General features: G+C 38.0%; 1 protein-coding gene across 1 annotated transcript in view; it reads right to left on the bottom strand.

Annotated features, from left to right (window-relative positions):
• Positions 1-1015: 1015 nt before the first annotated feature.
• EML4 (echinoderm microtubule associated protein like 4) overlaps positions 1016-25815 on the bottom strand; it is a gene marked incomplete at its 5' end in the record, with an annotated part of 29650 nt that continues 4850 nt past the window's right edge. The window contains 12 exons of the mRNA XM_010293970.1: positions 1016-1173; positions 2367-2455; positions 7735-7802; positions 8401-8532; positions 8845-8970; positions 10451-10602; positions 12423-12558; positions 12787-12921; positions 15031-15126; positions 17489-17599; positions 19034-19103; positions 20592-20741. Coding sequence (XP_010292272.1) covers positions 1016-1173; positions 2367-2455; positions 7735-7802; positions 8401-8532; positions 8845-8970; positions 10451-10602; positions 12423-12558; positions 12787-12921; positions 15031-15126; positions 17489-17599; positions 19034-19103; positions 20592-20741 — 1423 coding nt within the window. The remainder of the gene's footprint in view (positions 1174-2366; positions 2456-7734; positions 7803-8400; positions 8533-8844; positions 8971-10450; positions 10603-12422; positions 12559-12786; positions 12922-15030; positions 15127-17488; positions 17600-19033; positions 19104-20591; positions 20742-25815) is intronic.

Consider the following 25815-nt stretch of genomic DNA (forward strand, 5'->3'; position numbering starts at 1 on the left):
GAGTAATTTCATTTCTTACGGATAAAAAACAAGCGATGGGGTAAAACGCTGTATTAAGGTGCAGCCATTAAGCCATTAAGGTGCTGCCGCCCCCATTGGGCCCTCGGTCTGACCTCCCTGTAGGCTGAGTCCTCTCCCCACTGCCTGAGCTCCCCGGGAAGGCTGCAGACCTGATTTCTCGCCTCACGGCCGTTGAGCCATCAGCTAACCCCATCACCACCCTGCTCGGGGGCTGCAGGGTGCCCTGGCTCACCCTGCACCACAACCCTGCCATTGAGGAGTCTCCAGCAGGCCCAACAGCCTTCCCTCCCAGCCGCATCCCATGCCAGCGCCAGCCCTCCCTGCCAGCCTGCACACCACAGGGACAGAGCACACCCACCGCTGCTGACCGCCTTGGCGGCCCCATGCCCCCAGCAGCAGCTGGACCCAGGCTGCTCTGGACCCCCATGCTCTAGCGGTGTGGGGCATCCTCAGCCAAATGACAGGTAGACATCTCTCAAAGACACCACAGATGGGACTGGAGGGCTAGTTAATGCCTGTTCGCTTCCCCCGAACTGAGAGCTTCCACTGCAAGTCTTGCATCAAAGGTTGTAAAAAAAAAAAAAAATTAAAAAAAAATCTTAGAAATAAAAAACAACCCACCAAACCCACTATTTAGCCTTATGGTCCCCTTACCTCCCATTTTCAAATTAACAAGGCAGCTAGAGAAATTCTCTTATTTTTAAAACTAAAGAAATGAAATTGGTGACAAACATACAAAAAGTGTTTTGAGGAGGGGATGCATTCCTTAAAAAAAAACACTTCACACGTAAAATGTGAACCTATTCTTATGATATCATTTGCAAATCCCACTAAAGTTCAGATGTTCTTTACGTGAGACAGCTGAGGTTAAGGCCAAGATATTAGATCACTAAACATTTAAGGAAAAAATAGTATGTCTTTTTAACACTGGGACACCCTCAGTAAGGACTAATATAAACTCCACTACTTGTGTGACACTTGGATGCTTAACATCTTAGCGTATGTATAACATCAAAATGCGAGAACTGCTGATTATATTTGCTCCAAAACTTACAGTGCATTTTCCATGTCTGCTATACTTTCTTCCATTTTCTGTTACTACGTAGAGGTAAATAAAGTTGTCATGGGATCCAACTGCAAGTAAGGTGCCATCTACAACACAAAATATTTGATATAAATTAACAAAACGTTTGTTTTCCAAATTTTCATGATTTCAGATTTATCACTAAGACAATAGTCTCAATTAAACTACTGCTCACACATTGTATTTAAGGATACATAAGTGTTTATGTTATATTGGTTTTCAGTCAGTATCTTTTTACTTTGTGGGCGTGTTTTTTGGGCAAGTTCTTGCACTTCTGTTTTTTTAAGTAAGTGTCCAGTGGACAGGGTATAAATCCTCAGATTGCATTGGATTTCTGGAAATTGTTGACAGCAGGCAGGTTTGAGTTTTCTGTATCACAGAAAATGCAGAACAGTATTTACTCTATAGTTAGCTTAGCTTTCGGGGTGGGGATTGCATATAAATCAGCACTAAATGCCTAAAGGAGTGGAGCATTCAAACATTACAAGCAGTTTTAACCTGTGCTGTCCCTATTTAAAAAAAAAAAAACAAAACAGTACATGGACAAGAGTTGCCTTGAATCATGACCAACCTCTAGTGTCAATGAGCATCAGTGCTTTAAAATAAAATGCTGCACTTGGCAGATGTGGCAGCAGCAGAGGAACGTTTTGCCCACTGACATGGCATGTTATCCAAAAGCAAACAAGAAACAGATTTATTAGAGTGTTGTTCCATCCAGTTTTAACAGAGAGGATTCAGGCTCTGATGATCTCAGTTCACATCTGAAGAGGAGTCTCAATACTGGCTTGGACTCCATGTAATCCCATAGCAAATACTTAATGAACAGCTCTGTGTTTCAGACAGACCTGAGCTTAGTTTTATCGTTTTGTACTAATAAACTTGAAAATTAAGTAAGAAGTTTATTAAAATATTACCGAAATATTAAGCTTTTTACAGACTTTTCTGTTAACCTGCCAACTATTCAGTTGGGAACTTCTAACTTTTCTGGGAGCAAAGCTAACATTTTTTATAACTGCACAGTTCAATGTGAAGGAAAGACTGGGAAAGGCGACAGTAATGTTTGCAGTTACAAAACGCCAAGATTTAGCATACACAAACAAATCTGTAACCAAGCATTCAGTTATCTATTAAGCATCTTAAATGTGTTGGTTTTTTTTTCAAAGCTCTGCCTTTTCTAAAGACTGGGAAATAGTTTAGCACCATTTAACGGAACAGATATCTGATTTATCAGCAATTACTGTGAACAAACAAGTCTGCCTACCTACTGAGTAGCGCATCACCGAGAGCTGCTCATTGCCATCAGTGTGTATTGAAACCAGATCCCTCGTTTCCGCATCCAGAACAAACCACCTAGAGAGAGGAGAATTCGAATGAGTATCACTTCCACTGAACAAAAAAGCAAGCACAAGAGCAGTAAGCACTGCCTGCCTTCATCTTCTCACGCTAGCCCCTCAAGGGCAGCACAGCGAACATCTGTTTTTAATGTAACGTCCTTCTGGTTCACAAAGCGGTAAAATTTTCAGCAAAGAATATATATAAAAGATTCTAAGTACAGCCCGTTTTTTCCCCCCTCCCTTGAACACTGCAATAATAACCAAAATGTCTACTGGATGATAAATATGCCACCAGATAGCTGAAATGACTGCACTGTATCATCCTGAAGCCTTAAGGCTACAGCTGAATTTTAATCTACTAATTCTTCCCCATTTTGAAGAACAGCTTTGATATAAAAACTGACCTTTCAATCTGTATGAAACGAAGTTAAAAAAAAATAAACATAGAAGTAGTAGGAGGGAGTGGAAAACACTTCCATACTCATTTTAAACACAAAGTATATTCTAATTCAGTATTTTCCCCTCAGTCCTTTCCATTTCTATGAATAAGTTTATCAAAGTAAGAAGGAATAACCATTTACTGAAATGTGATGGTTCATAACCTGGCAGTTTTTTTATTTCCTGCTTGGATGATTTATAACTAAGGTAATTAATTGCATTTTTTATTATTCAACAATAACTTTTAACTGGCAGTATTAGTTACGAAGCACGTGTAAAAAACTCAGAGAAGCTTACAAAAACTCAGCAGCCCGTACACTGTAATGGCCACTGACAGCAAGACGAGCAGAACCTGAGCGTTCTGCAATGGTTCAGATGCCCACCTAACTTCTAAATACAGGGAACGTTAGTAAAACAAAGACAATGAAAATTTAATAAAAATATATATATACATACATGTATATCATGAAAATGTAAGATGTCAACATGGCTAAATACATTAAATCTATACTCAGAATTTAATTTCTTTGCTCCGAACTTCTGGTGCCATGACTGCGTGCATACACCGCAGCCAGGTTTCCATGCCTAGTGGCAAATGGCAAGTTCACACACTGTGGAAGCGAGTAAGGTAATTCCACCTGCTGTCTCACAGCGAACTCAGTGGAACACTGCTAAAGCTGGGACCATTTATTCAAGAACAAACTTATATAACTTAAAAATAAACTCTGGGAACAACAGTGCACATCACTGCTTTCTATGGATGGAGATGAGATTCCAGCTCGCGTTCATCTAAGTGTCCGGCAGCTAGGTGTCTGGAAAGTGGCCTGGTCCCAATGGCTTAAAACCAGCTTGTGCTTAGAGAACCACATAAGAGAAATTAAATGACATAAGCATAAAAAACCCCAGCCCCACATGCCATGGACTGCTGAATAATCTGTGTGCAAGGCAGATGGAACTAGCGGAAAATATGCTAATATGTTTGCATTGGACAGCAGTAGAAACCACACTCAAGAGTTTCTCTCCTGTAATCCTCTGCTGAAAGTGGACTTTTGATTTCTTCCAATCTACACACCGAAGCTTTGCAGGTTTCTCTGAACGCATTAGGAGTTACAAGTTGCTACTCTGCTATTTAGTTCAAACTATGCCCCCCATTGACCCTGCCAAATGCTCCACTAAAATGTTACCTGGCTGATAACCCTCACAGGGGTGTGGATATTAAAGAAAAAAACAAAATAAATAAATAAACAAACCCCATCCAAAACCACAGAAGGGTTTGGCAGGGGGGAAGAGAGAGGGTACCTATGCCATTTTGACACCACAGAAAGAAAAGCAATCACTCCATCACGACAGCAAAACTGCTCCAAAAGTACATCCCGATGGGACAACAATAGAAGCGTGAAGAACACAGATGGAGGCATCACTGAGTTGAAGTCATCTGGTTTTCAAGCAACACGAAAAGCTGGTCTGAAAGTCAGCGCCCCACTGCCTCACTCTAATTTGTGTTTTCCTGAATCCAGCACAGGGTGGAGGCTCCTCACTGCTTCAGCCCAGGTGGGCAACACACCTCTTGTGCACGGGCAGTGAAACCGGAGATTGGAAGACCTTTTGCTTTACCAGAAAACTTAGGTAGTATACTGTAAAATCTATTTATCTAGCAAGATGACACAGCATGATGCCTGTTTGTTTATTTTGAGCAGCGTAATTGTAGTGCCTGGATATAAAAACTGATGATAAGCACAGCAGCAACCAAAAGCAGCCTTCTTCCACAAAGCTCTTTTGCTTTTTCTGGTTTTCATTGATTTTCTCCCAATTCTTACTGAAGATAAACATGCTTAACTTGTTTGTGAGTTCATGTAAACAAGACAGAACTTTTGCCATTTTTATACGTTTGTCTTCCCCTCCTTTGCTTTAAAAAAACCCCACTAACAACCTATCTATAATAAAAGCGTGGTTTTAGAAACAAACCCCCTTAAACAGCTCTCTTTTGGAAAACAAATTCTGATCCATGACAGACATTTGTTACTGATAATTCACATCTGTGCAGAATTTTTCTGATGAAAATCAACAGGGAAACAGTATTCCAAAGTAGTAATATATTTTTGCACTCACACTTGCACTTCCCATGTTCATTTAATACTGAATGTTGAACCTGCAAGGCATTAAGCAGAGTGAACAAACCAACCCATCCCAGTTCCCTGGGATATTTAGGCGGCTTCATCTCAAATACCACAACAGATACTGAACTGGTATAAACTCTCAATAGCTCTATTGACTGATTTACCTCCTTGTGGCTCTGGCTTATGCTGGTCATGTCCTCTAGCCTCCAGTTTTCTTAATAATGTTTGTATTTTTCTAAGACTCTTTCTAGTCTTTTTTTCTGCAGTGCACAGCACTCAAGGTATTCTACATGACTAGTCACAGAAAGGTCTACTTCCCTGCAAACAATACCTCTGGCAGCATGGCAGAAGGATCTGCATAGTGCTTTGAAAGACCCACTTCTCTGGTAGGATTCCTGATTGCCAGCCTTTTTAGTTTTTTAGCGGTGCCTTTCCTGCAAACAGCAGGATCCGCAAAAAGTATGTGATCTCTCCAAACCAGGCTTAACCCCAGACAATTGATGATCAGGCACACAGAAGGTATTTAAAGAAGTGGTTAACAAAACCTGCAGGAGATTATTTGCAGGGAGCCCAAAAAAGGAAATTATACCAAAATACTCATCATGGGAAGTGATATGTGAAAACCACACCAAAACCATGACATATTGGCCTGATAAAGATACACTGCTGTGGAACAACAGCCAAGAATGGGAAGAGAGGTAGAAAATTCAGTTTTCTTCAGATGTCACAATTTTAACCATCAAACACAACTTTCGTAATGTTCCATTCTCTACCCCTGTTTTACTGACCTCCATACTGGAAGCAGAGCAGCACTAGAACAACAATAGACAGACACATCCAAGGTTTACCAAACTCTAAACAACTTAAACTCATTTAAAATATTGGCTTTATGCATTTTGGCCTATGAATCAACTAAGTTATTAAATAAGTTGTTAAGGGCTTGAGACTATTTTCCCTCATATGTTAACTGAGATATATCATGCAGCCCTCATTCCTTGGGAAATAACTCCCTTGGACTGGATTATCTGGCACAGAAAGCACCACGTGATACCGTTGGTTAGGCAGTAAATTTAAAACTGTTCTGTTTGTCTTGATTCACAGCTCCATTTATTTCTCATACACGTGTGCATTTACCAGGTCTCATTTCAATTCAGTTTCATTTGTATATCTCAAACCTATCATTGCATTATGCAATTTCAGAACACAATAAAATATAATGGTGAAAATATAACTGCTCAGTTCCAAGAAGAACAGGGTGAAAAAAACCCCACCAAGAACCCAAGGCCATCATCATAAATTTATCCAACACAGTATAAACCGGTTGCCTCAAGTAATGAAAAAATATGAATTTAAACCGAAAAGTGCTGAACTGACAAAGTAATGTTAAAATGCTCCAGGAGGAAAAAAGAAAAAGGCAGAAGCAAACACAAGACTGCATGCTTCAGCTGCTCAATATGCCTTTGTTGGGCTTTGATCTAGTTTCAAAAAGGTCTAATAACGCTCAAGAAATTGAGCCTGACCTTCTTTTCCCTTTTCCCTGTTTCAAGTACTATTGGGCCAGTATCTTCTGCTCTGTTTAATGAAAGTAGAAACACGTGTTCAATTTAATACCATAATTTGAAAGAGATGAAAAAATGGAAAGCTTCAATGTGAAAACCAAATATACAAGAGCTCAGCAAGATTCTTCTTAGAAAGGTAAACTATGTATTCTAGTCTGATGTTATACGTAATGAATTTAGTGAAGACAGCATCTTCATCTTGGAGAAGAAAACTCTTTAAAAAGTATTTAACATTTAGTTTTTCCAGGAAAGTTAAAGGGTGTTGTTCATGTTCAGCAGTTTTTAAATCCAACGTTAAAAAGGATTTTAGGCATAAAAAAAATTATGGGAGGCAAATTACTGCCCCACCCCCAATCTTCTCACATGTACTAAGCATTATTTTATCATCAAGTTGCCAAACATGAGGTAGAACTGAAAAACAGAATAAAAATGCCAGTAGATTTAGTATCTGCTCCTCTCGCCTTTCTAACGCTATGAATATATCCCATTTTTTGTTACTTGCTAAAAATCCCTTGCCGTGGGACTCCTTTCTTGGGAGACGATAACAAGTCAGAACCTGGATATGAATTAAAACAATTTTCTTCCACCACTGAAAGAAGCCTGAGTTAAAGGATTTGGCTTGGGTTTTGATAGCTTTCAAACAAGCAATGATTTTAAGAATGAACAGGAACAGCTCAATAGCACTTCACTGCAGCAACGTGCCATGTGGAACTCTGTCTTACACAAAAATCAAAATACTAGCCTGTTCACTTGCCTTTCTATGTCAATTTAGAAGGTTGCAAGTGTGTTTGATTTGGGAAGGAGAAAGATCTGTACAGTACCTGTTTTATAAACCAATGTCACACATGCACACACACAGAGTATTAAAATATATGATACTTGGTAAAACCAATAACGAATGCTCATGGAACTCCCCCACAAAAAATAGTTAAAAGAATCAACATCTGGGCTTTCATGAACAGTAGTTAACAAACCAAAACAGCCTAGCAACAGTCAAATAATCCTTCTGGCTTCATCTAACTCGCCTAAGAAAGATCTGTCCCCTTCCCCCAACCTTTTTAGGCTACTTAACCTGAAGGAAAAAGAATTAAAACCAAATGATATGTGAATTCCAATATATAAGATGCCTAGTATCAAACTGTCTCCTTCAAACTTTCACAATTCAGTTGAAAGGTGTTTACCTGCCCGAGTGTGTTCCTATCGCAACCACTGCTCCACTGGGATGGAAGTCAGCGCAGTGCCCCGGTTCCTGAACAGAGAGGCAGAGACAGGTCATTCACCCGCTCACTTCCTTAGGGTCAAACACCTCTCCTTGTACCAAAGCTACTCTAAAAGCCTGAGGGGAACTGACACGGTGAAAAACTAATTAGTTAGTAGCACGCTTATAATCCTCAAACAGAATTTCTTCTAATGTATCAGCGTCAGCCTAAATTTCTCTGTAAAAATATACTTTTGGTTGGATATTAGGACAGAATTAGCCAAAACGTGAAATGAATGATGATAGTAAGAAAGGACTTCTAAAGCCAAACCTTGCACATATATATGATATCCTCTTCGAATTGTTTGAATAATTGGGAAAAAAGTTAAACTCTAACAAGAACAAAGGTCATTGAGTTTTATTGGACTTGGATTGTTAGAACAGCATCAGACAACGGTAACCAGATTACAGTCCATACAATGTCTGATGAGCCTGGTTAAGTTTACTAAAGTTCCCAAATAGCTGTTTTTAATGCCGTAACTACAGGATTTTTGCTTCTCTTGCAACCACATGGGACAAGGATGTTTCAGAAAATTCATGCTTTTTCCTGTTTTCCAACTTTATATTTAATGTTAAAGGTTTGACATACATCTAGGAGCCTGGTCCACTCCAGTGTGTGGTCCACAGAGTTCCACATACACACTTGCCTATCTTGAGCACATGTTAAAAATAAGTCTTTGAAAGGATGGGATGCCAGTCCCCAGAGTTCATCCGTATGTCCCTGGAAAGAAAACACACCCGATTTAACAATGAATAAAATAAAGACTCAAAGTAACACACCAGCAGGGAAACCTTTTACATTTTTGTGTTAAAAATAAAAAAGTTGTTCTCACCTGTACCTCTACTAGGAAACCATCGTTAAATGTTCCCCGCAGAACAAAGTTTCGTGAAGTACCCACTAAAAAATCCGTATGCCCCTGGAAAGAAAACACACCTGATTTAACAATGAATAAAATAAAGACTCTCTTAAAGTAACACACCAGCAGGGAAACCTTTTACATTTTTGTGTTAAAAATAAAAAAGTTGTTCTCACCTGTACCTCTACTAGGAAACCATCGTTAAATGTTCCCCGCAGAACAAAGTTTCGTGAAGTACCCACTAAAAATTGATCTGCTTTTCCTTCTGCTACTGCTCTGATTGTTCCATACTGGTCAGGAACCTAGGAAAACAAACATCTGTAAAGCCACATCACACATCTTAATATGGGCTTATTTTTGAAGGCCACAAATAGTGTACAATGACAGTACCAGAACCACAGTTCTCCCAGTAAAAATAACCTAATCATGTACACATTAGATCAAGAATTGACCAGGAACTTACCTCTTTTATTTGTTCAGTACAGGCATATACAAGAGGATCTCACTCCAAAACAATCTCAACTATGCCATTTTAACAAGTCTCAGCAGAAAAAAACTTACAAATTAAGTTCCATGGATTTTTAGGTGTCAAATATACTAAACAAATGCACTCCACATCCTTACATCTCATCATATAAGGGTAGGAATAATACATAGTTACAGTTTACTTTTCAAAACACATCATGAAAAAATACGAAAAATATCTTGTAGCACATGGTAAATGCTTCCTGATTTTCCTAATGCTTCCTGATTAACCTTAAGTAAATGTTCATATGCCTTATGTCAGCAATGACTCCAAATTTTATTGAGTTTATTGCATGCTTGAATTCTAATAGACTGCTTTATTTTACAGTGTGCATTTTTTGTTTTCTAAATTATTATCTTTAATAATTTTATGTTAATTTAATGTTAATAATTTAACACTATTAATAAAAGGAAAACAGAGATACTGATATGAATAGTGTGTTACCCAAGTCTAATAGTTGTATACGATAGTAAATGCTTACTCACTTTCAGCCATGCTTCCTAAACATCAGTGTTAGATTCAAGGTAATAACAAACTCTAGATGGAACTAAACATATATGTTGAGGAAAAATGCTGCTATAAATGGATACTAGGGAAGTGGAGTAAACCATTACTAGAACAACTGTTTAAAAAGAATATACTATTTCAAGAGGTCATCTTATTGTCAGGGGAAAAAAAAAGTATTTTAAAATTCATAATGCAGAATTTTTTTCCAGTTCATCCCTATTTACCTGGTATTGCCATATAGCCAAATCACAAAGATATATATATTCACTAAACACCTGTTTTAGGTTAAAGTCAAAGAAGTTCCTCAACATAGCTCTTACATTCCTACAGAGTACCCCTATGTATCCTACCTATTGTTTGTCTTATGTCAAAAATTCTATAAAAACCCCCCTCAAATCGCGGTAACATTGTCTTTCTCCAGACAGGCAAACTTAACAAAAACGCAGGTGATACTAAAGAATATCCTCAAAAAATGGACGAATAAAAGAAACTAAGGAAGGGCTTGGAGGAAACAAAAACCTTACAATTTCTGTTCACTTGAACAGAAGAGAACCGAAGCCTCAGATAGGCTCATGTATAGTCTGAAAACCGATACACTTTTGTAACAAACCATCATCCACTTAAAAAACCAGCAACCAGAAGATACTCTGTCATCCTAACTACTGATTCTCCAAAGCGTGGGAAGGGCTCCATCTTGCTAGTCAATACCTTGCTCAAGGCATATTTCCTTGTCACTCTTGCTTTCTTACCTCTATTTCCCTTTCGGGATTCAAATCATGATCCCACAGGATGATCTTTCGGTCTTTCCCACCTCCAGTTAGCAGCATCCCATTCCTCATTTGACAGAGTGTGAACACACTGCCATCATGAGCTTTGATTTGTCTGCTTATCTGATATACTCCTACATGCACAGAAAGAAAATAATAAAGAACACTACTCGTTTTTTCACCTGGGGTTTACACGAAGCTGTGCCTTTTGGCAGAAGAATAAAGTAATAGCGTAGAATAAATAATTACATTTGGACTGTCAGGCTATTAGCATCAGTACTGCAAACACAAGGTGGTAGTGTTTTCTTACAGGATAAAAAGATAAAACAAAGGGCTTGCCTTTCTGAATACAAACTTTTTTGAGATTGATTGTCCTACAACCTGTGAAGGCAAGAACAACAACTATTTGCAAAATGCTTTCATTTCTCTGCTCTCCAAGGGAACACAGTTTTTCCAGATGCAAGAGAAACTGTCATTTAGAGTCAACAAATATTTAGCAAGTCATTATTAGAAAAGAATTAAAGTTATTTTATTAAAAGAAATTCAAAGACTGGTTATCTATAGTCTTATGGGAATAAAAAGCAAATTATTTATAGCAAAGTTTCCAGGATGCGTGGACCTAATATCTAATGCTGGATGTTGCCTCACTTAAAAATAGTATAACCAGCATTTGACATCTGTCAATACAGCAGTCTACCCAAAGGAAAACACTAAGAAGAATGAAAGAGAGATGAGAAAATTAAACAACGCTATCAAAGGAAGCCTACTGCATCCTAACTGCGTCTTCATGTCAAAAGAACTTTTGTAGGACATTTTATTTTTTTAAAAAAAGCAAAACTCTGGTGAGACTTGAATATTTTCAAATAGAAACCACAGAAAAAGCCTAAAATACCACCCAAATAAATACCAGCTTAACTTCACTGACTTTGCCTATGGCTCAAGTCAGTTCAAGTCAGCATGCTCTCACACTGTGAAAAAGAGTTTGAGATCAAGTCTTGTGACCAATCGAATGTGATTAACTAACTAAAGAGCCCATATTTAATTAAGCCAATGTAAATAGATGTTCTATTTACTACCTTTTAAGATTACACCACAAAAAGGTTATTTTTGCACAAGAACTTAAAAATTAAATGTCAGATAATTTGTTAAATTACTTTTCCATTGCAGTTAGGTTGAAAGACAAGAAAAAGATTTACCTACAAAAACAGACTTACCATTAAAAATTTACTTTTTACATGAATGTTCTCCTGGCATACCAATTTAAACCAGAGTGTTTGAAATAGCTGCCAAGTAAAATAAATTATCCTTGAATTTGTAAGTTACCTTAGGGCTCAACTGTGCCAGGTCTGCATATGTTGGGTAACAAATCATTTTCCTTTCTTTTTTACAAAAGCTTTGCCCTAAAGAGCAAGTTTTACCCAAACTTCAAATAGGATGGGTTCTAAAGTATACTTTACAGCCAAGACTTGAGTATCTACTAAACCAGATACTGTTATTTACGTAATTAGTACAACTACACGTGATATTTTTCCTTCTCATCCAAGTCCTATTAACATCAGCTTCAACACTCAGTGGTATTGCTCTGAGACTAAGCATGGTACAACATAAGCCTTAAGAGGCAAAGGTAGCCTGCAGAATCCTCAAACTGATCCTACAGACTTTTTCAAATCACAGTGTGAAAGGAAAGCTGATTAACTGCACATTTTTTAAATGCAAAACATTTGAAGTAGTTTTTGTTCACTTTGGGCATAGCCTCAGTAATTACTGAGAAACTCTAGATTGCTATTAAGTCAGCAAATTCATGAGACCTGAAGGAGTTTAGGAGCACCTGTTCACCACAGGAAATGCACACCCTTAGTCAGGCCTGTTTCTCTATTCCTTTTCTAATGCAATCCTTTATGTTTGTCTTCTACAGACCATGTAAAATCTGCAATTAACTGTGAATGTATCCTACCTTTAGGTCCTTTTCCTGGAGTAGATTCTACAGTAGTTTTGCTCCATATAAGTATTATCCCACCTGAGTCTCCAGTAAGCACATCACCATTTCCCAAAAAAGCCAAACACTGAACAAATTTGGGTTTTTCGTATTTCTGAAACAAAATAAGCAAAAGAAAAGGATAATTGCTTGAACTCTTTATGTAATTAGTATAATGTATCCACACGCATACACCCTGCATACACGTAAGCAGAATTTAACCTTTTTTGTTTGTTTACATCTCTGCTTAAACAGTGTATGGTAACAACGGACCAAATTTATAGAAAGCGTGAGCAGATCATACCATTGATTTTAAATTGACCTGATATAAAGACATTCTTACCCCAAATATCCCTTGCTTCCTTGATAATGAATTGCCACTCCAGGTCCAGAAAAATATATGAGATTTGCCACATGTTATTATGGTATTTGCATCAGTTGGATGGAATTCTACAGCAAGAACAACTTCATTTGTAGTCTGAAATAATAACAGAAATAACATTTATTCAGATGGGACATTATCTACTAGAAACACACGTAAAATCCCAAGTTTCAGAACAGATATGAGGAACCAGACAGCTCATTGTATGCTTGAAAGAATCTGTAAGTGTTCTGTTCTAAATCAACTGTCTGAATGACCACACGTATCATTTTATATATACTGATTTTCTACATTCATAAAAGATCTTTATAAAACTTCAGTAGAAAAGTCAGGGTTTTACATTTACTTTTTACATCACAAAAGCTTCTGCCCTGTAGAATAGCTAAGACTTCTGCCATGGAAAGTGAATGATGTATAAAAGTCACATTTTGGGTTGAAAACTCTGCTTAGTTTTTACACAGACTAATTTGCTATTCTGGATAACAAAGCTGTGACAGAGGCAAGTGAGACAATGGTAACACAGTAGGATTATACCCATCATTCTCTTTCTGAAATTCTAAAAAACATTCCTTTGGGTTCTTTCCTCCTCTTGAAGAAGAAAAAAGAAGCCTGCATAACTCAAAACTCTGAAACATGGGGTCCCACCTTCATATTTTTACTGGCTGCATATACTGTTACTGAATTACTAACACCTCCTTTACCAATAGATTTTACAAACACAGCAAACTGACTGGTCATTTATCCAACTTCTAATGTATATTCAACCAAACTGCCTTTGAAGACAATCTCCTGGAGGCATTGACTCTACAAAACGCTTAAGTAAATGCATAAATGCATTTACTTCTATGGGATTTAAGCCCATGCTTTAAAGGAGTATACTTAAAAGTGCTGCTGAATCAGCACCCGTGGGAGTACCCTTTCCCACTCCACCATTTCTGGCTCACTTTAAGAAAACAACCTTCTTAAGTTTCATTTTTTTGTTGATGACCATATTTATTGAATTATGTTTCTCTCTCAGTTTCCTCCACATGAGCAGATCTGCTATAGCCACAAATCGTATGAAAACTAAGGACTGAAAAATTTAATCGACTTCAGCGGAGAAAAGGCTTCTGTTTTGCTCCCTAGCTCAAGGGATGAAACTCTGCTCACACCACCTCTTGTGGAAGGTGCTTAACATACTGCAAGATCGAGTCCTAAACATGAAGGAGGCAAGCTGCCCCTGCCAAATTGTTTTTAGCCAATTCTGAAACACCAAGGAACTCCCTGGAGAGTGAAAAGCATCAAAAAATAATGTCAGTAAAATGGGAGAAATACAAGGCATATGTCAAATAGCTTCACATTAAGTATTGCAAGGAAATTAAAATACTGACATAGCATTACATTAAAACTTACAGAATAGAACATTAGTATTGATCAACATAATTTAAAGAAAATGGATCAAAGCACCTGATTTTGTTATCCGAAATTGCAAGTTTGTAATCTCATAGACATGCTTTTAGGGTATTCCACCTGCTGACTCATGATTAAAAAATATTTTAAAAATACTTGGTTCCACATCCATGAATACCTCATTGCTTGATATTGTATAATGTAAAGCAAGATGGCTGAAAGTATGGACCTCAACAGCAAGTCATTATTGGACTGGGTGTTTCCAGCAGAATCAACTTTACACGACTTTGAGTGCAACGCCTCTGAATGCTTGTCATCAATCAGAGACTTAGAAGACTAGGGAAGAAACAGGAAAGCAGACAAGACTGCGATCTAGAAAAGTACTAATGGACCTCAAACGAGAAGGGACACATGCACCGGGAATCAACGTCTGTAACTCACTTCAGACAAAAATGAAAATAAGGAATGTCTAAAAGTAATTTTTTGTTAAAAAAAACCCCAAAACAACAGACTGAATTGTTGCTTCAGTTTCTTAACGTTCCCAGGATTTATTTTTTTTTTTAAATTAGGAAAACATTAGAGAATCGCTTTATTTGGATTGGCTTTTAGGGATGAGTAAAATGTAATTATAAGTGCTCCAATATTCAAAACCCTTCCAATATACAAGTTGAGAAGGCTTTTCTTTTGTGCCCTTACACAAGCCATCAGTATTACACAGTTGTAGTTTCCAAGTAAGATCAAATGTATGTTTCAAACCGGTGTATTTATGGGAACAAAACCACTTGCATGTCAGAATATTAATTATGCAATAATTACCTTTATTTCTGCTATTTTTGATTTCCTCTGCCAGTCCCACACAGTGAGCATATGCTCATTAGAGTCATCAATTACGCACAAATGAGTACCAGAATCCTAAAGGAAAAAAAAAAAAAAAAAAGTGCTGACAAAATACTATCATACCCCATTTAGAAACAAGGCAGGGCAGTAGTATTTCAAAAAAACATAAAAGTACAAATATAAATTAAACAAGTCCTTTGAAAGTAATTATAACCTTGATATATCTGGTATTTTCCTTTTCTTTTAAAGCCAGACGTAGATTTTTGCATAATCTCATAAAAAATGACCATGTTTCAAGTAATGTTCTAGGAAAGCTTTAGAAGTGTCTTAACAAGCCTTTCCCTTTTAGTTTTTGTTGTCTTTTTATGCTTTCTTGTTTGCAATATCATGCTAGTAGCAAAGAGGTTTCTCCCTTTTTCAATTCTGCCAATGTTTTGTTTTTTCCCAGGTCTCAGAGGACACACAGCTCCACTTGTGTTTTTTTCTTAAATGTCACCATCCCATACACACAACTCTGCTTCATCAAATTTTGTAAGCACATCTCATTTTTTCTTCACAGACCGTTAAGTACCAGCAGTTTTATCATGTAGTTGGTAAAACTGCAGCAAAGGTAATACGGTTTGAATAAAATTATGCTTACAGAGCAGAAAAACTGGTAGCTACGGTATTAAATAACTAAAACAGATTATTTTGAACAATTTTACAACAAAATGGTAAATATGGCTATACGGAATTAAAAGAGGAGACAGAAAATCTTAGAATAAAAACATACTTATTCACAGCAACACATACTTGCACAAACCAGTTGTTTCAAGGGCATGTGCAGAAAGATTTGGAGGAGGCCTTATTTATTTTAAAGTTGATTCTTGCAGTTCAACCGCATTCTCTAACAAACTATGAAAATAGAAGTGGCTGAAATTTTTGTTCCCAAATACTAGCGTGAGCAGAAATATGCAAATACACGTCAATTATTAAGTGGAAAGAAACCATGAAGACAGCACTGGCAATATACACAGCTCTTGCGTGGGTTAATGAAGTTATGTGGTAAAAACACAGCTCTAGACACTGCGCATTCACCGTTTCAGTCTAGTGAGGAATTATATGAGACTGTAATAAGGTATCAAAATCAGTTTCAGCTGCAAAACGGAACTAATGAAAACTAAAATCTAGACCTCAAAAATTCCTTAGTGTTTTTGGTTTGTTTGTTTTGTTTTTAAAATGATGCAGTATGTATTTATTCACCTTGAAAAAAAAACATGTATCTGAGTTCAAAAGTTTTATTGGTTTGTCAGAGTGACAGGAATGACAGTAGTTCTCTCACATTGTTCTTTTTTATTTATGCTACCCTCTATTTGTAAAAAGAAATAAAACCCAGAAATATTTCCTGAAAGACAAAACCTACATAAAACTAACCTAGCAACCTTTCAATGTCAAGTGAAACTGCAGGAAAAGGGTGTAAGCATTTCTTTTCAACAGTTCACCCAGCAACATTGTTGAGTCTCCATCCCTGGAGACACCCAGAGCCCAGCTGGAGCCCAGCCCTGAGCAGCCTGCTCTGGCTGAGCCCGCTGTGAGCAGGACGCTGGATGAGATGACCTCCAGACCTTTCTTCCCACCTCAGCTGTCCTATCTCTTCCTCTCTTAGCAAAATACAGTGGACATTCTTTTTCTGCTTTTTTTATTTTTTTTACACATATTAATTCTCCTTGCTGGGATGCACGAACCCCAGCCTGGATTTTCAGGACCTCCGATATGTCTCAGTGCGCTTTGGTGAAAATAAAAAGGCAGCTTAGAGATTAAAATATACACATATTTTACAAAAATTAAACTCATTGACAATTCTGAAATGAGAACTTCATCAATGCCAAATAGCACATCCCCATTTGCTACTAATTTTTCTGATAAATTCTGTTGGTCCAGCAACAAGACTTCTATTTTTTTTTCTACAGCAAAGTAGAGGCACAAATTGAACAAATTATTTCTCAGGAAAAAACAGCACAAGATAAAGTGTGGGGTTTTTTAAATTTCCTGTCGGTGGATAAAAACCTCCTCCAGCTGGGCCAGCAGCCCTTTCTATCAGAACTCACTAAAATTCTTCTTCACGAACCTCACTAACTAACTTGGTTTTAACTTCTGAACAAAAAAACCAAGCCCCTCACAAACAAAACCAAACCACCAAACCCAGCACAGACTTCAATTTCTAGTTAAGGCTCACTGCACTAGTTTGTTACCACAATTTTACATGTGCAATTTCCTGTTTTTCCAGCTAGCTTACTGTCACCTGGTTTTATAAAGTATACATAAACTTTACTGACACACTTTTAATAACAAAACAGATCAGGAGAAAACCATGTACAAAAACCTCCAGAGATTTCCTTTCCATTTACATAGGCTTGGATAAATTATTTGACACACCAAGTAATCACACCCATCTTACCGCTTTTGAAAAATCCAAACACCCCACTCCACGTTCAAAAGTCCCGAGGCCGATAACCTGCAGCGTCACCAGGCTCACCGAGTCCCATACCCTAACATGGGGCTGCAGAGGCTGCGTGAAAAAGCAACGGGACAAAGAGCATCATCAATAGTGAACGCATCATCTGCAGGTGTCAAGTTCTGTTAAGCTGATGCTACCGGAATTACATACTGCAGACCGAAATGCAGGATGACCTGTGCTAACAATGCCGCTGGATAGTGTCCCTTGAAGCTCAAAAGGTGAGAGTCAAGACAATCTTGCTCCCTGTGTCTGGGCTACGAACACGGCAGCGGTGCCATTGAGGCAAGAAATTAAGTATGGTGGCATTTGGCAGGTGTGAAAATAGATCTTTGCCCAATTTAAATCATTGAACAAGTAATGGAAGAATCATCTTGCATTTCAGATGCCAAACCTAGCAATCTTATGCAACAACTGAAAATAACCAACAACGATGGGGTTTTATATATAAAGTAGGAAATAAATAAATAAACAAACAACAAAAAATCCCTGGTGTACCAAGTCCCTTAACCATCACCAACCACTCAATGAAAACCATGGTTATGTTTCATAAAAGTACTATCCCAAACCAGCTTAGCGTCATAAATGTGAAACAATCACAAATAAAGGGGGAATTAAGTTGGTTTAAGGACAGCATTCACCATAGAAAGCAACAATAAATCATCCCACTGATGGAAAAACAAGCCAACCAGCCCTAACAAGAGATTCAACAACTGTTCAGTGGAAATTTTAACAATAACTATACAAAGAAACCCACATCAATTTCTTCACAAAATCTAAGGAATTAAGTTGAACATTCTATAAAAAAAAACCCACATCAATTTCTTCACAAAATCTAAGGAATTAAGTTGAACATCTCAGTAAGGGTTATTTTTAATGTGCTTCTACAACTCATAGTATCTGTCTTCCCCGCGTTCCTCTTTTTTTTTTTTTCCTCTGTCCAAAACTTCATGAAGATAATCTAATTATTCAAAGTCTGACAGAGTTCACCAACAGCCAGGGACAAGAGCATTTAAACACACTTGCTCTCAAATGAGGAAGTTTGCAGGAAAGCTTGACACACTTTCCATGAATTCTCAAAGGTGGTTTCCTCTTCCATGAAGCCTTAAGAGTACACTGATCCACAGAACTGGGGACTTGTTCTCCTCTGGGTGAAGACTTATTGAAAGAAATGTGACAGAAATGGTGTGGCCTTATAAATCAATCACAAGCTTCACATTTGCTTGCAAAATTAGGATTGAGTTTCCTATGTCACAGATAAAGGACTTAATGAGCTTCTGCTCTTTTTGATGTATGGCTGAGTGCTTAGTTGTTACTGTCTTTTGCTAGGGATATAGGCTGTTACGTTAGAAATGGCAAAATATCTCAGTATATGCAGTGCATAAAATAAACTGCAAACAGAAGGTGATGAATCAGATTAAAAAAATCAAAACACTTTTCCCTGATTTTCAAAACAAGATACTACTGCTCAACAGCTCTATTACTTACCCTTCCATCTTTATCCACTCCAGCTAACTGTCCTGTTGCAATTCTAATTTTGTCTGGATGAACTGCAAGACTAAGACAGACAGAAATATGACTTGCTTTTGCTGTCATAGGTCTTCAAAACTGAGAGGTTTTTTTGTATTTTTTGTTTTCTTTCTCAACAGAAGCCCATGAAGACACTCATGATCCTAGATCCCACTTTTAAAGAGACAGCTTGACTGTTTTTCATGAGACTATTTCATGACACACCGTACTGATGGGTTGATCAGGCTCTTGTGATTGCTGCTGGCACAAAACCAGGCGTGCCAGAAGAGCCACCTCCACATGTGCTCTGATAAATCTATAGTTTGCACTATATTGGGAGTCCACTGTAACAAAATATGTATCGCCTCATGATGAACTTCTACATGTAGTTATGCGCCATATTTATAAACACTAGAGCACATTTTATGCCTAAACCTATAGACAGCATGAAACCGGGGAAAAAAACAGTTGAAAAGTTGGCTGAGAGCTCGTGCACCCAGGAGTCATGGATTACTGCCACTTGGAATGAGTTACTGATGTAATTGTACTAATGAAATTCTCCAGCATGGTGCACTACTAGTGTAAGTAAAGAACTGCTTTTGCTTATCACATTTTGCATTGGAGACGATGTGAAAAAATAGATAGTGCAGTTTCAGAGTACACATCCTCTTAAGTCCTAGTGATTTTTTGACCGACCTTCTTATTTCTCTGTGAAATCACAAAGGTGAAGAAAGCCATTGAAATAGGAAAGGGGGAGCAGGGGGGACCCTGGAGAGGTCAGAGTGATGGACACCAAAACTATTTAGAATTCAGCCTAGTTTTTTGAATGAAAGTGAAGAACACAAGACTGACAGCAATCCTCCTACAGGAAGCAAATACAGTTCTCAAAGCCAGGAGAAAAGAAGTTTAGATGGCAATTCTCCTCCATTCAGGTACAGTAGGGAGCTTATGTTTGCCATTACATTATTTGCACTACTCTTCAGACTAACACTGTAAAGTCAGCAATTTTGCTTTGTATCCACAATGACGCCGGCTTCAATTTCCCTGCTTCTCTGTTTTGTTTGGCAAACATCTATCTGATTTCCCAGTCTTAATACCTGGATAGGGCTTCTATTAAAAAATGAGAAAATTATCATTCAGTTTTCCATTTGATTTTCTAATTCTGCTTTAAGACTACACCTTTGCTATGCTGCCTGTAAATCACAGACTTAAAATTAGGCTGAAAACAATTTTTAATTTCTGGGACATCTATTTAGAATAATTTACACAAAGAACCCTTCTCTAATCTGGCACTCTTAGATTGTCTATGTATCTCATTGTTTTACATTTAAACCAGAAACCCTAACCTAGCATGGACTGCCCTAGCACCGTTCATTCGTGCAATATTTACTGCAGTGAAATCTACTGGGACTGATGAAACAGAAAATAACTACAATTAGGATGACATTAACAACCTCATACATACAGTAGGAGAAAATAAAAAAATACATTTCTGCATTATCACACACATACTTACATGCAAATGTTATATACTAACCATTTAACGCAGTCTGTATGACCCAAGTAGTGTCGCTGAGTTCTCTCCTCATAGTTAAAAAGTACCACCACCGACGCTATGAAATATACAATTTCTCCGGTAGGAAGGAGGTAAACATTGGCTCGACAGTCTCTTCCACGATACCCATATCTATGCATATATTTTTTTAAAGTCAAGGTTTTCATAATCACTGTATACCAGAAAAAACCAACAACCTTAAAACACAACTTTTTTTTTCCTCCCTTAAAGGATTCCTGGGTGCTCTCATGTCAGCAAATGTCCTTTATGTTTTTCCTTTGGAACTATAGCACAATTTCAGTAACAAAGTTTAAAAAAAGCCAAAACAAAACAAACCCCACACAACTGGACTTCAGGAAACCAAATCCTTTAAAAAGTGATGTTCACTGATGTTAAAAATAAAACATATACAAGACACACTGAAGTAAAACAAATACAGTGTTGTCAATTTAAAAAAAATCCCCATGTGACATTTCATTAGGTAACAGCAGGACTTGCTGTATTGGCTTAACATTTTTTGCAGCAACTGAGCCGAGCACCTGCACCCCGGGCACCAGAGTATTACTTCCCTTTGGCCTTTTAAAACAAGCGTGTGAAAATTCCTAATGCCCTTCAGAAAAAGGCAAGCTTCTGCACAGCAGCTGCCAAGTTCAGGAAATATTTCTTTAGAATGTTTTAAGAGTATTTTTAAAACAAACAAAACTCAAAAGGAACTGACATAGTGAAAAATATTCTATCCACATCTACCCAAAACCCATAAAAGGGATGATTTTTGTAGGAAACCTGCATGACTCCTAACGACATTCGTAAGTTTTACACACTGTGAACCAACCTAGCACTAATCAAATGTTATGACAACTCATTATTTCTTTGAAACAGGTACAATTTTCTTCACCTAGACTATTAGTGTGGCTGGCTGCCTGTATTTCAGTTCCCAGGGTCACTAGGTACAATTAACATCATAACTCAGACTTTAACTGCAGCTCTGCAGCCTCAAAAAAAATACAATTTTCCTGTTATGTCCTGCACTTCAGAGAGCTCCCCACTTCAATGCCAACTAATACACCTGCAACAGCAAGGAAAATATGGGAAATACATTAAGCAACTTTAGCTGAAGGATTCCAGCCTTAGGTCCTAGTTAATCAGAAAGATAAAAGGAAGCCAAAAACCCACAAGGAGAAAAAGCTGGAGGGAAGAAGCCGGCCCTTTCTCACAAATGAAAGCAGGGGCAGTAGTCCAAGTTTGACAGTATGTAAACCAACATCTCCTAAGCTGACAGCCTGGCATCTATTCTTCTTGGAAAAGAAGGTTACCTTTCTACCAAAAACTCTACCACATCGCTTCCCAATGCCACCCCCTCGCTCCTGAAATCCTCCCACTGCACTACCTTTCCTCTTTTGTAGTCCCATTAATCCACAGGACTGTTATACCATGGGAACACTTGAAAAACTAAACACGTGCTGTAACTAAATATTGGTTCAAAGAGGGACACTGGATTCAGTTGCCAATTAAACCTCTTAACAGTACAGAAACCAAAACAGATTTATATCTTGCTGTCTTCCCTTTATTACGGAAGAACACAATGGCTCCCCTGAAGCAGAGATTATTCACTGGCTTGCTTAGCAAATGATATTGAGAGAAATGCTGATACAACACAATGCTGAGGGCAGAAAAAAGGATGCCTCATTTCCTCCTTCATCATTATTTACTTTCCCACTAAATTTTCCACTTTCTTTAAACACCGATGGAACAAAAAGAAACTCCAGAACGGCCCTTCATTAAAAAAAACCCCAACCAAACCAAAACAACCAGACCACTGAACTTTCAAAAACGATGGGCTGCAAACCAATGAAAATATTTTTCTATCCTGAAGTATGAAGAATGCTATTCTAAATACCTTCTCAGAGGAGAAAGACAGATCTTGTTATCTGCTGCATATAACAGGGAGTGTATTGATAAGGACTTATTAAGATTGGCATCTTTGAACATTCATCCTAAAAAAGTATCGATGATTTACGCAAACAGGCCTTTCCACAGCAGCAGTCTACCATGCAAAGCTGAAGCTAAATATTTTGGCATCCATCATTGAGCTTTGGCATTCATGAGGCTGCAAAAATGGTTACATTTCCTCAGTCCATTCCTTTCCTTTACCCCTCCTACATAATACAGTACCAGAGAGTGGCTGCATCTTCTAAGAGCATGTTTTCTAGGAGCATGTAAAAAACCAGACTTTTGTGGGAGAAAACTTCTGTTTTCTTCATTATCCATCCCAGACAATCTTGAGAGAAAACGAGAGGGGTTGTTGCTCCACAGCAGTTCTTCCCTCCTCCACACACTCAGAACAAAGCAGCAGATACATTAATATAATAATTGTCCCTCTACAGAAAAAGGAGTAACAAAACTTTGATGCTTAATTTCCACTAAATTTCAGTGTTAATCTTTCAATGAGACTGATGTTTCAACCAGGGAAATTCAGAGATAGTTGTTTTCATATTGGGAACGTTTCTCACCAACTACTGTTTTGTCACAACATTTGATATGTCCAGCAGCTTTTAGTTTTGGGGTCCTTTTTGTTTTAATTGGCTAAGAACAGCCATGGCCCTCATGAAAAGTGATCCACTGTACACCAGAATTCAATAGTATATTTACCACTGCCTTCAATTCTTCTTAGAAAGCAGAGCACTAGCTCTAAAAATAAACTTATAAAACAGAGTCAGAAACACCCTCCAGAAACTGAGCTACTATACACTGGGAGAAATTCTATAAAGTCTCTGCCTGTCAAAAGCAGCACTGACTGTGACCTCTGTAGCTCCTAAATAAGCCCATTTCCCTATTACTAGGAATGCCAGATTATGCTTTAACCAGTTCTGAAGTGCAGTAGGAAAGATTGCGCTACAAAGCGGGGATACCCAAACTAAATTATTAAGTTCAAATTAAATCATTCAGGAACCAGACACAGTCAAGAGCTCAGACTTCCCCACGAGCTACTTTATCTTGCCAAGCAGCTTAGGTGTTTCTTCGATTGACAGTAACGTGCCAGGCAGACAAAAGCTAAGCATGTTCTCTTGAATCTACAGTACTGGGTATCAGTTGTTGAATATACCTGCAGGACACAGTTCATCTAAAAAGGACACCCCCCTCCCAAACCAACCAACCACCCAAAAACCACCCCCAACCAAAAAACCCATCCCAAGAACCCTTCAGTTCTTGCCCTGAAATTGTTCATAGTTGATCAGCATCTTCCAAAACAGTAACATCGAAGGAAAACTCAATTATAAACAATAATCCAGAAGGCAGGAGAATTAAAGGTGTTCAGAACAAAACTTACAGACTGAACAGTTTAACGCTCAATTGACCTTTCAGCTGCAAAACACTGACATTACTAAAATATTCTGTGAAACACTGTCCCCATGCCTTTTTAATAAGGTGTATGGACTTCAGTTTGCCATCATATTTGGAAGTTACAGCTGGTGTGCAGCGTTTTTCCCCTTACTAAACCTGTGCATGAAGTACAAGATCCTCTGCTGCTCTATCTTCCTGTCTCCAAAACTGAAGAGGAATTTTGTGCAACTTCACAGAGACCAGTATTAAGCCCTCATAAATTTTACTGCTTCTTCCTCATTGTTTTCTTCACCATCATATCCAAAAGATACCCTACACTCATAACTATACTGGTCTGATTTAGGATGATATCTCCTTAAACAGATTCCAAAAACATACGGACAGTCTGTTCAGACTAGATTTATTTCATTTCAATTAGCCCTTAGCAGGAAACTGGTTTAAGCTGAACTTAAGATCCTTGGACATTAAATAAGTGTGTCCACACTGGGATTTGCACCTACTTAACTGAGGGTGTGATTTCATGATCAGTTTCCATCAGTCCAAACTGCTCACTACTAATGAAAAAGTAGATCTGATCTTCTACTAGTATGCCAGTTCCAGCTCTTGCATGTTTGTGGCGCAAATCTAATTAATTAATTGATCCTGCTGAAAGTTAACTCTGCAAAAAAAGATTACATTTTAGCCAGATCAGTGACTGACCCAATTCACCTCACAGTCATATGAGTGTCGGCATCAATACCCAAGAGCTGTGACAGTAGGAAAGCTGGACACCACTTTGCAAAAGCATGAGTAAGAGCTCTCTCTTCCTTCCAGTCAGACTTTTAATCGAAAACTTTCCTCCTTTACGGTCTAAGTTTCCACAGTCTCACTGAAAAGTTCAGAGGACATGAGCTCCACAGCTGATTTTCATAACAAAGTACCAAACATTATCTGTTTCAAACATCTACTTATTAATAAAGGCAGGAAAAGTAATAGAGAAGACTTCTTTCCTAAAGCGAGTTACAAGCAGCGGCTTAAAATATGTGTGTGCCTCAGTCACGGACAGATATGCTGGGAGAGGTACGGGCAGCCTCTGCCTGTACATATCCTGACATATGACAGTGTATCATCAACATTCCTAAAAATCTTCCTGCTTTCAGCAACATCAGAAGGATCAAACTTGAGATTATTACAGCAACTCAAGTGCTGCCTAGACATGTTATTTTACTGAAGTACTAAGAAAGTTACTTATACAATCACAGCTTACTGGAAGAATCTGCAGGGACGGGGGGTGACAGGAAGACCCAAATGTGTGCAGAAGCACAACTTTTATAATGAGCTTAATGTCTGATCTACTAAGCCTGGAGAATTGTCATCAGCCACACACCAACTCCAGTGTTCAAATGATAAATTTATTTAATGCGTTTAATGAAAACTAGTCTCCAAGAAGTTAACCCCTTCGCTTTGGAGCTGAAACACAGCAGCAGTGCAAAAGATGGCTGCTTCTGCAGTCCTCACTCCGTAGGCAAGGACAAGAAATTCAGTATCTTTCATAGCTCTAAAACCTCCTAAAAATGAACAGAGATTGAAAACTAACAATGTTCCTGAACGCAAAGCCTACATTAATATATTGGGAGGCAGAGAGGGACATTTTTGAAACTCTCTAAATCTCCAAAGACACTTTCTTTCACACTAAAAATAAACTGCAATTAGTGTCAACAGCAAAACAAAGAAAAAGTACAGCTTTTCTGTGCCTACGTAGTTTGCACCTTAAAGTCGTACTACACACTAGCTACAAACCATTTCAATTGTTATATTAAATTGAACTTTCTTCCCCACTTTTAAGTAAGTTATCTCTGAACAGGGAAAACACAAGACCAGATTC

Source organism: Phaethon lepturus, unplaced genomic scaffold (assembly GCF_000687285.1).
Source record: "Phaethon lepturus isolate BGI_N335 unplaced genomic scaffold, ASM68728v1 scaffold12719, whole genome shotgun sequence".
In the NCBI taxonomy this organism is placed as follows: Eukaryota; Metazoa; Chordata; class Aves; order Phaethontiformes; family Phaethontidae; genus Phaethon; species Phaethon lepturus.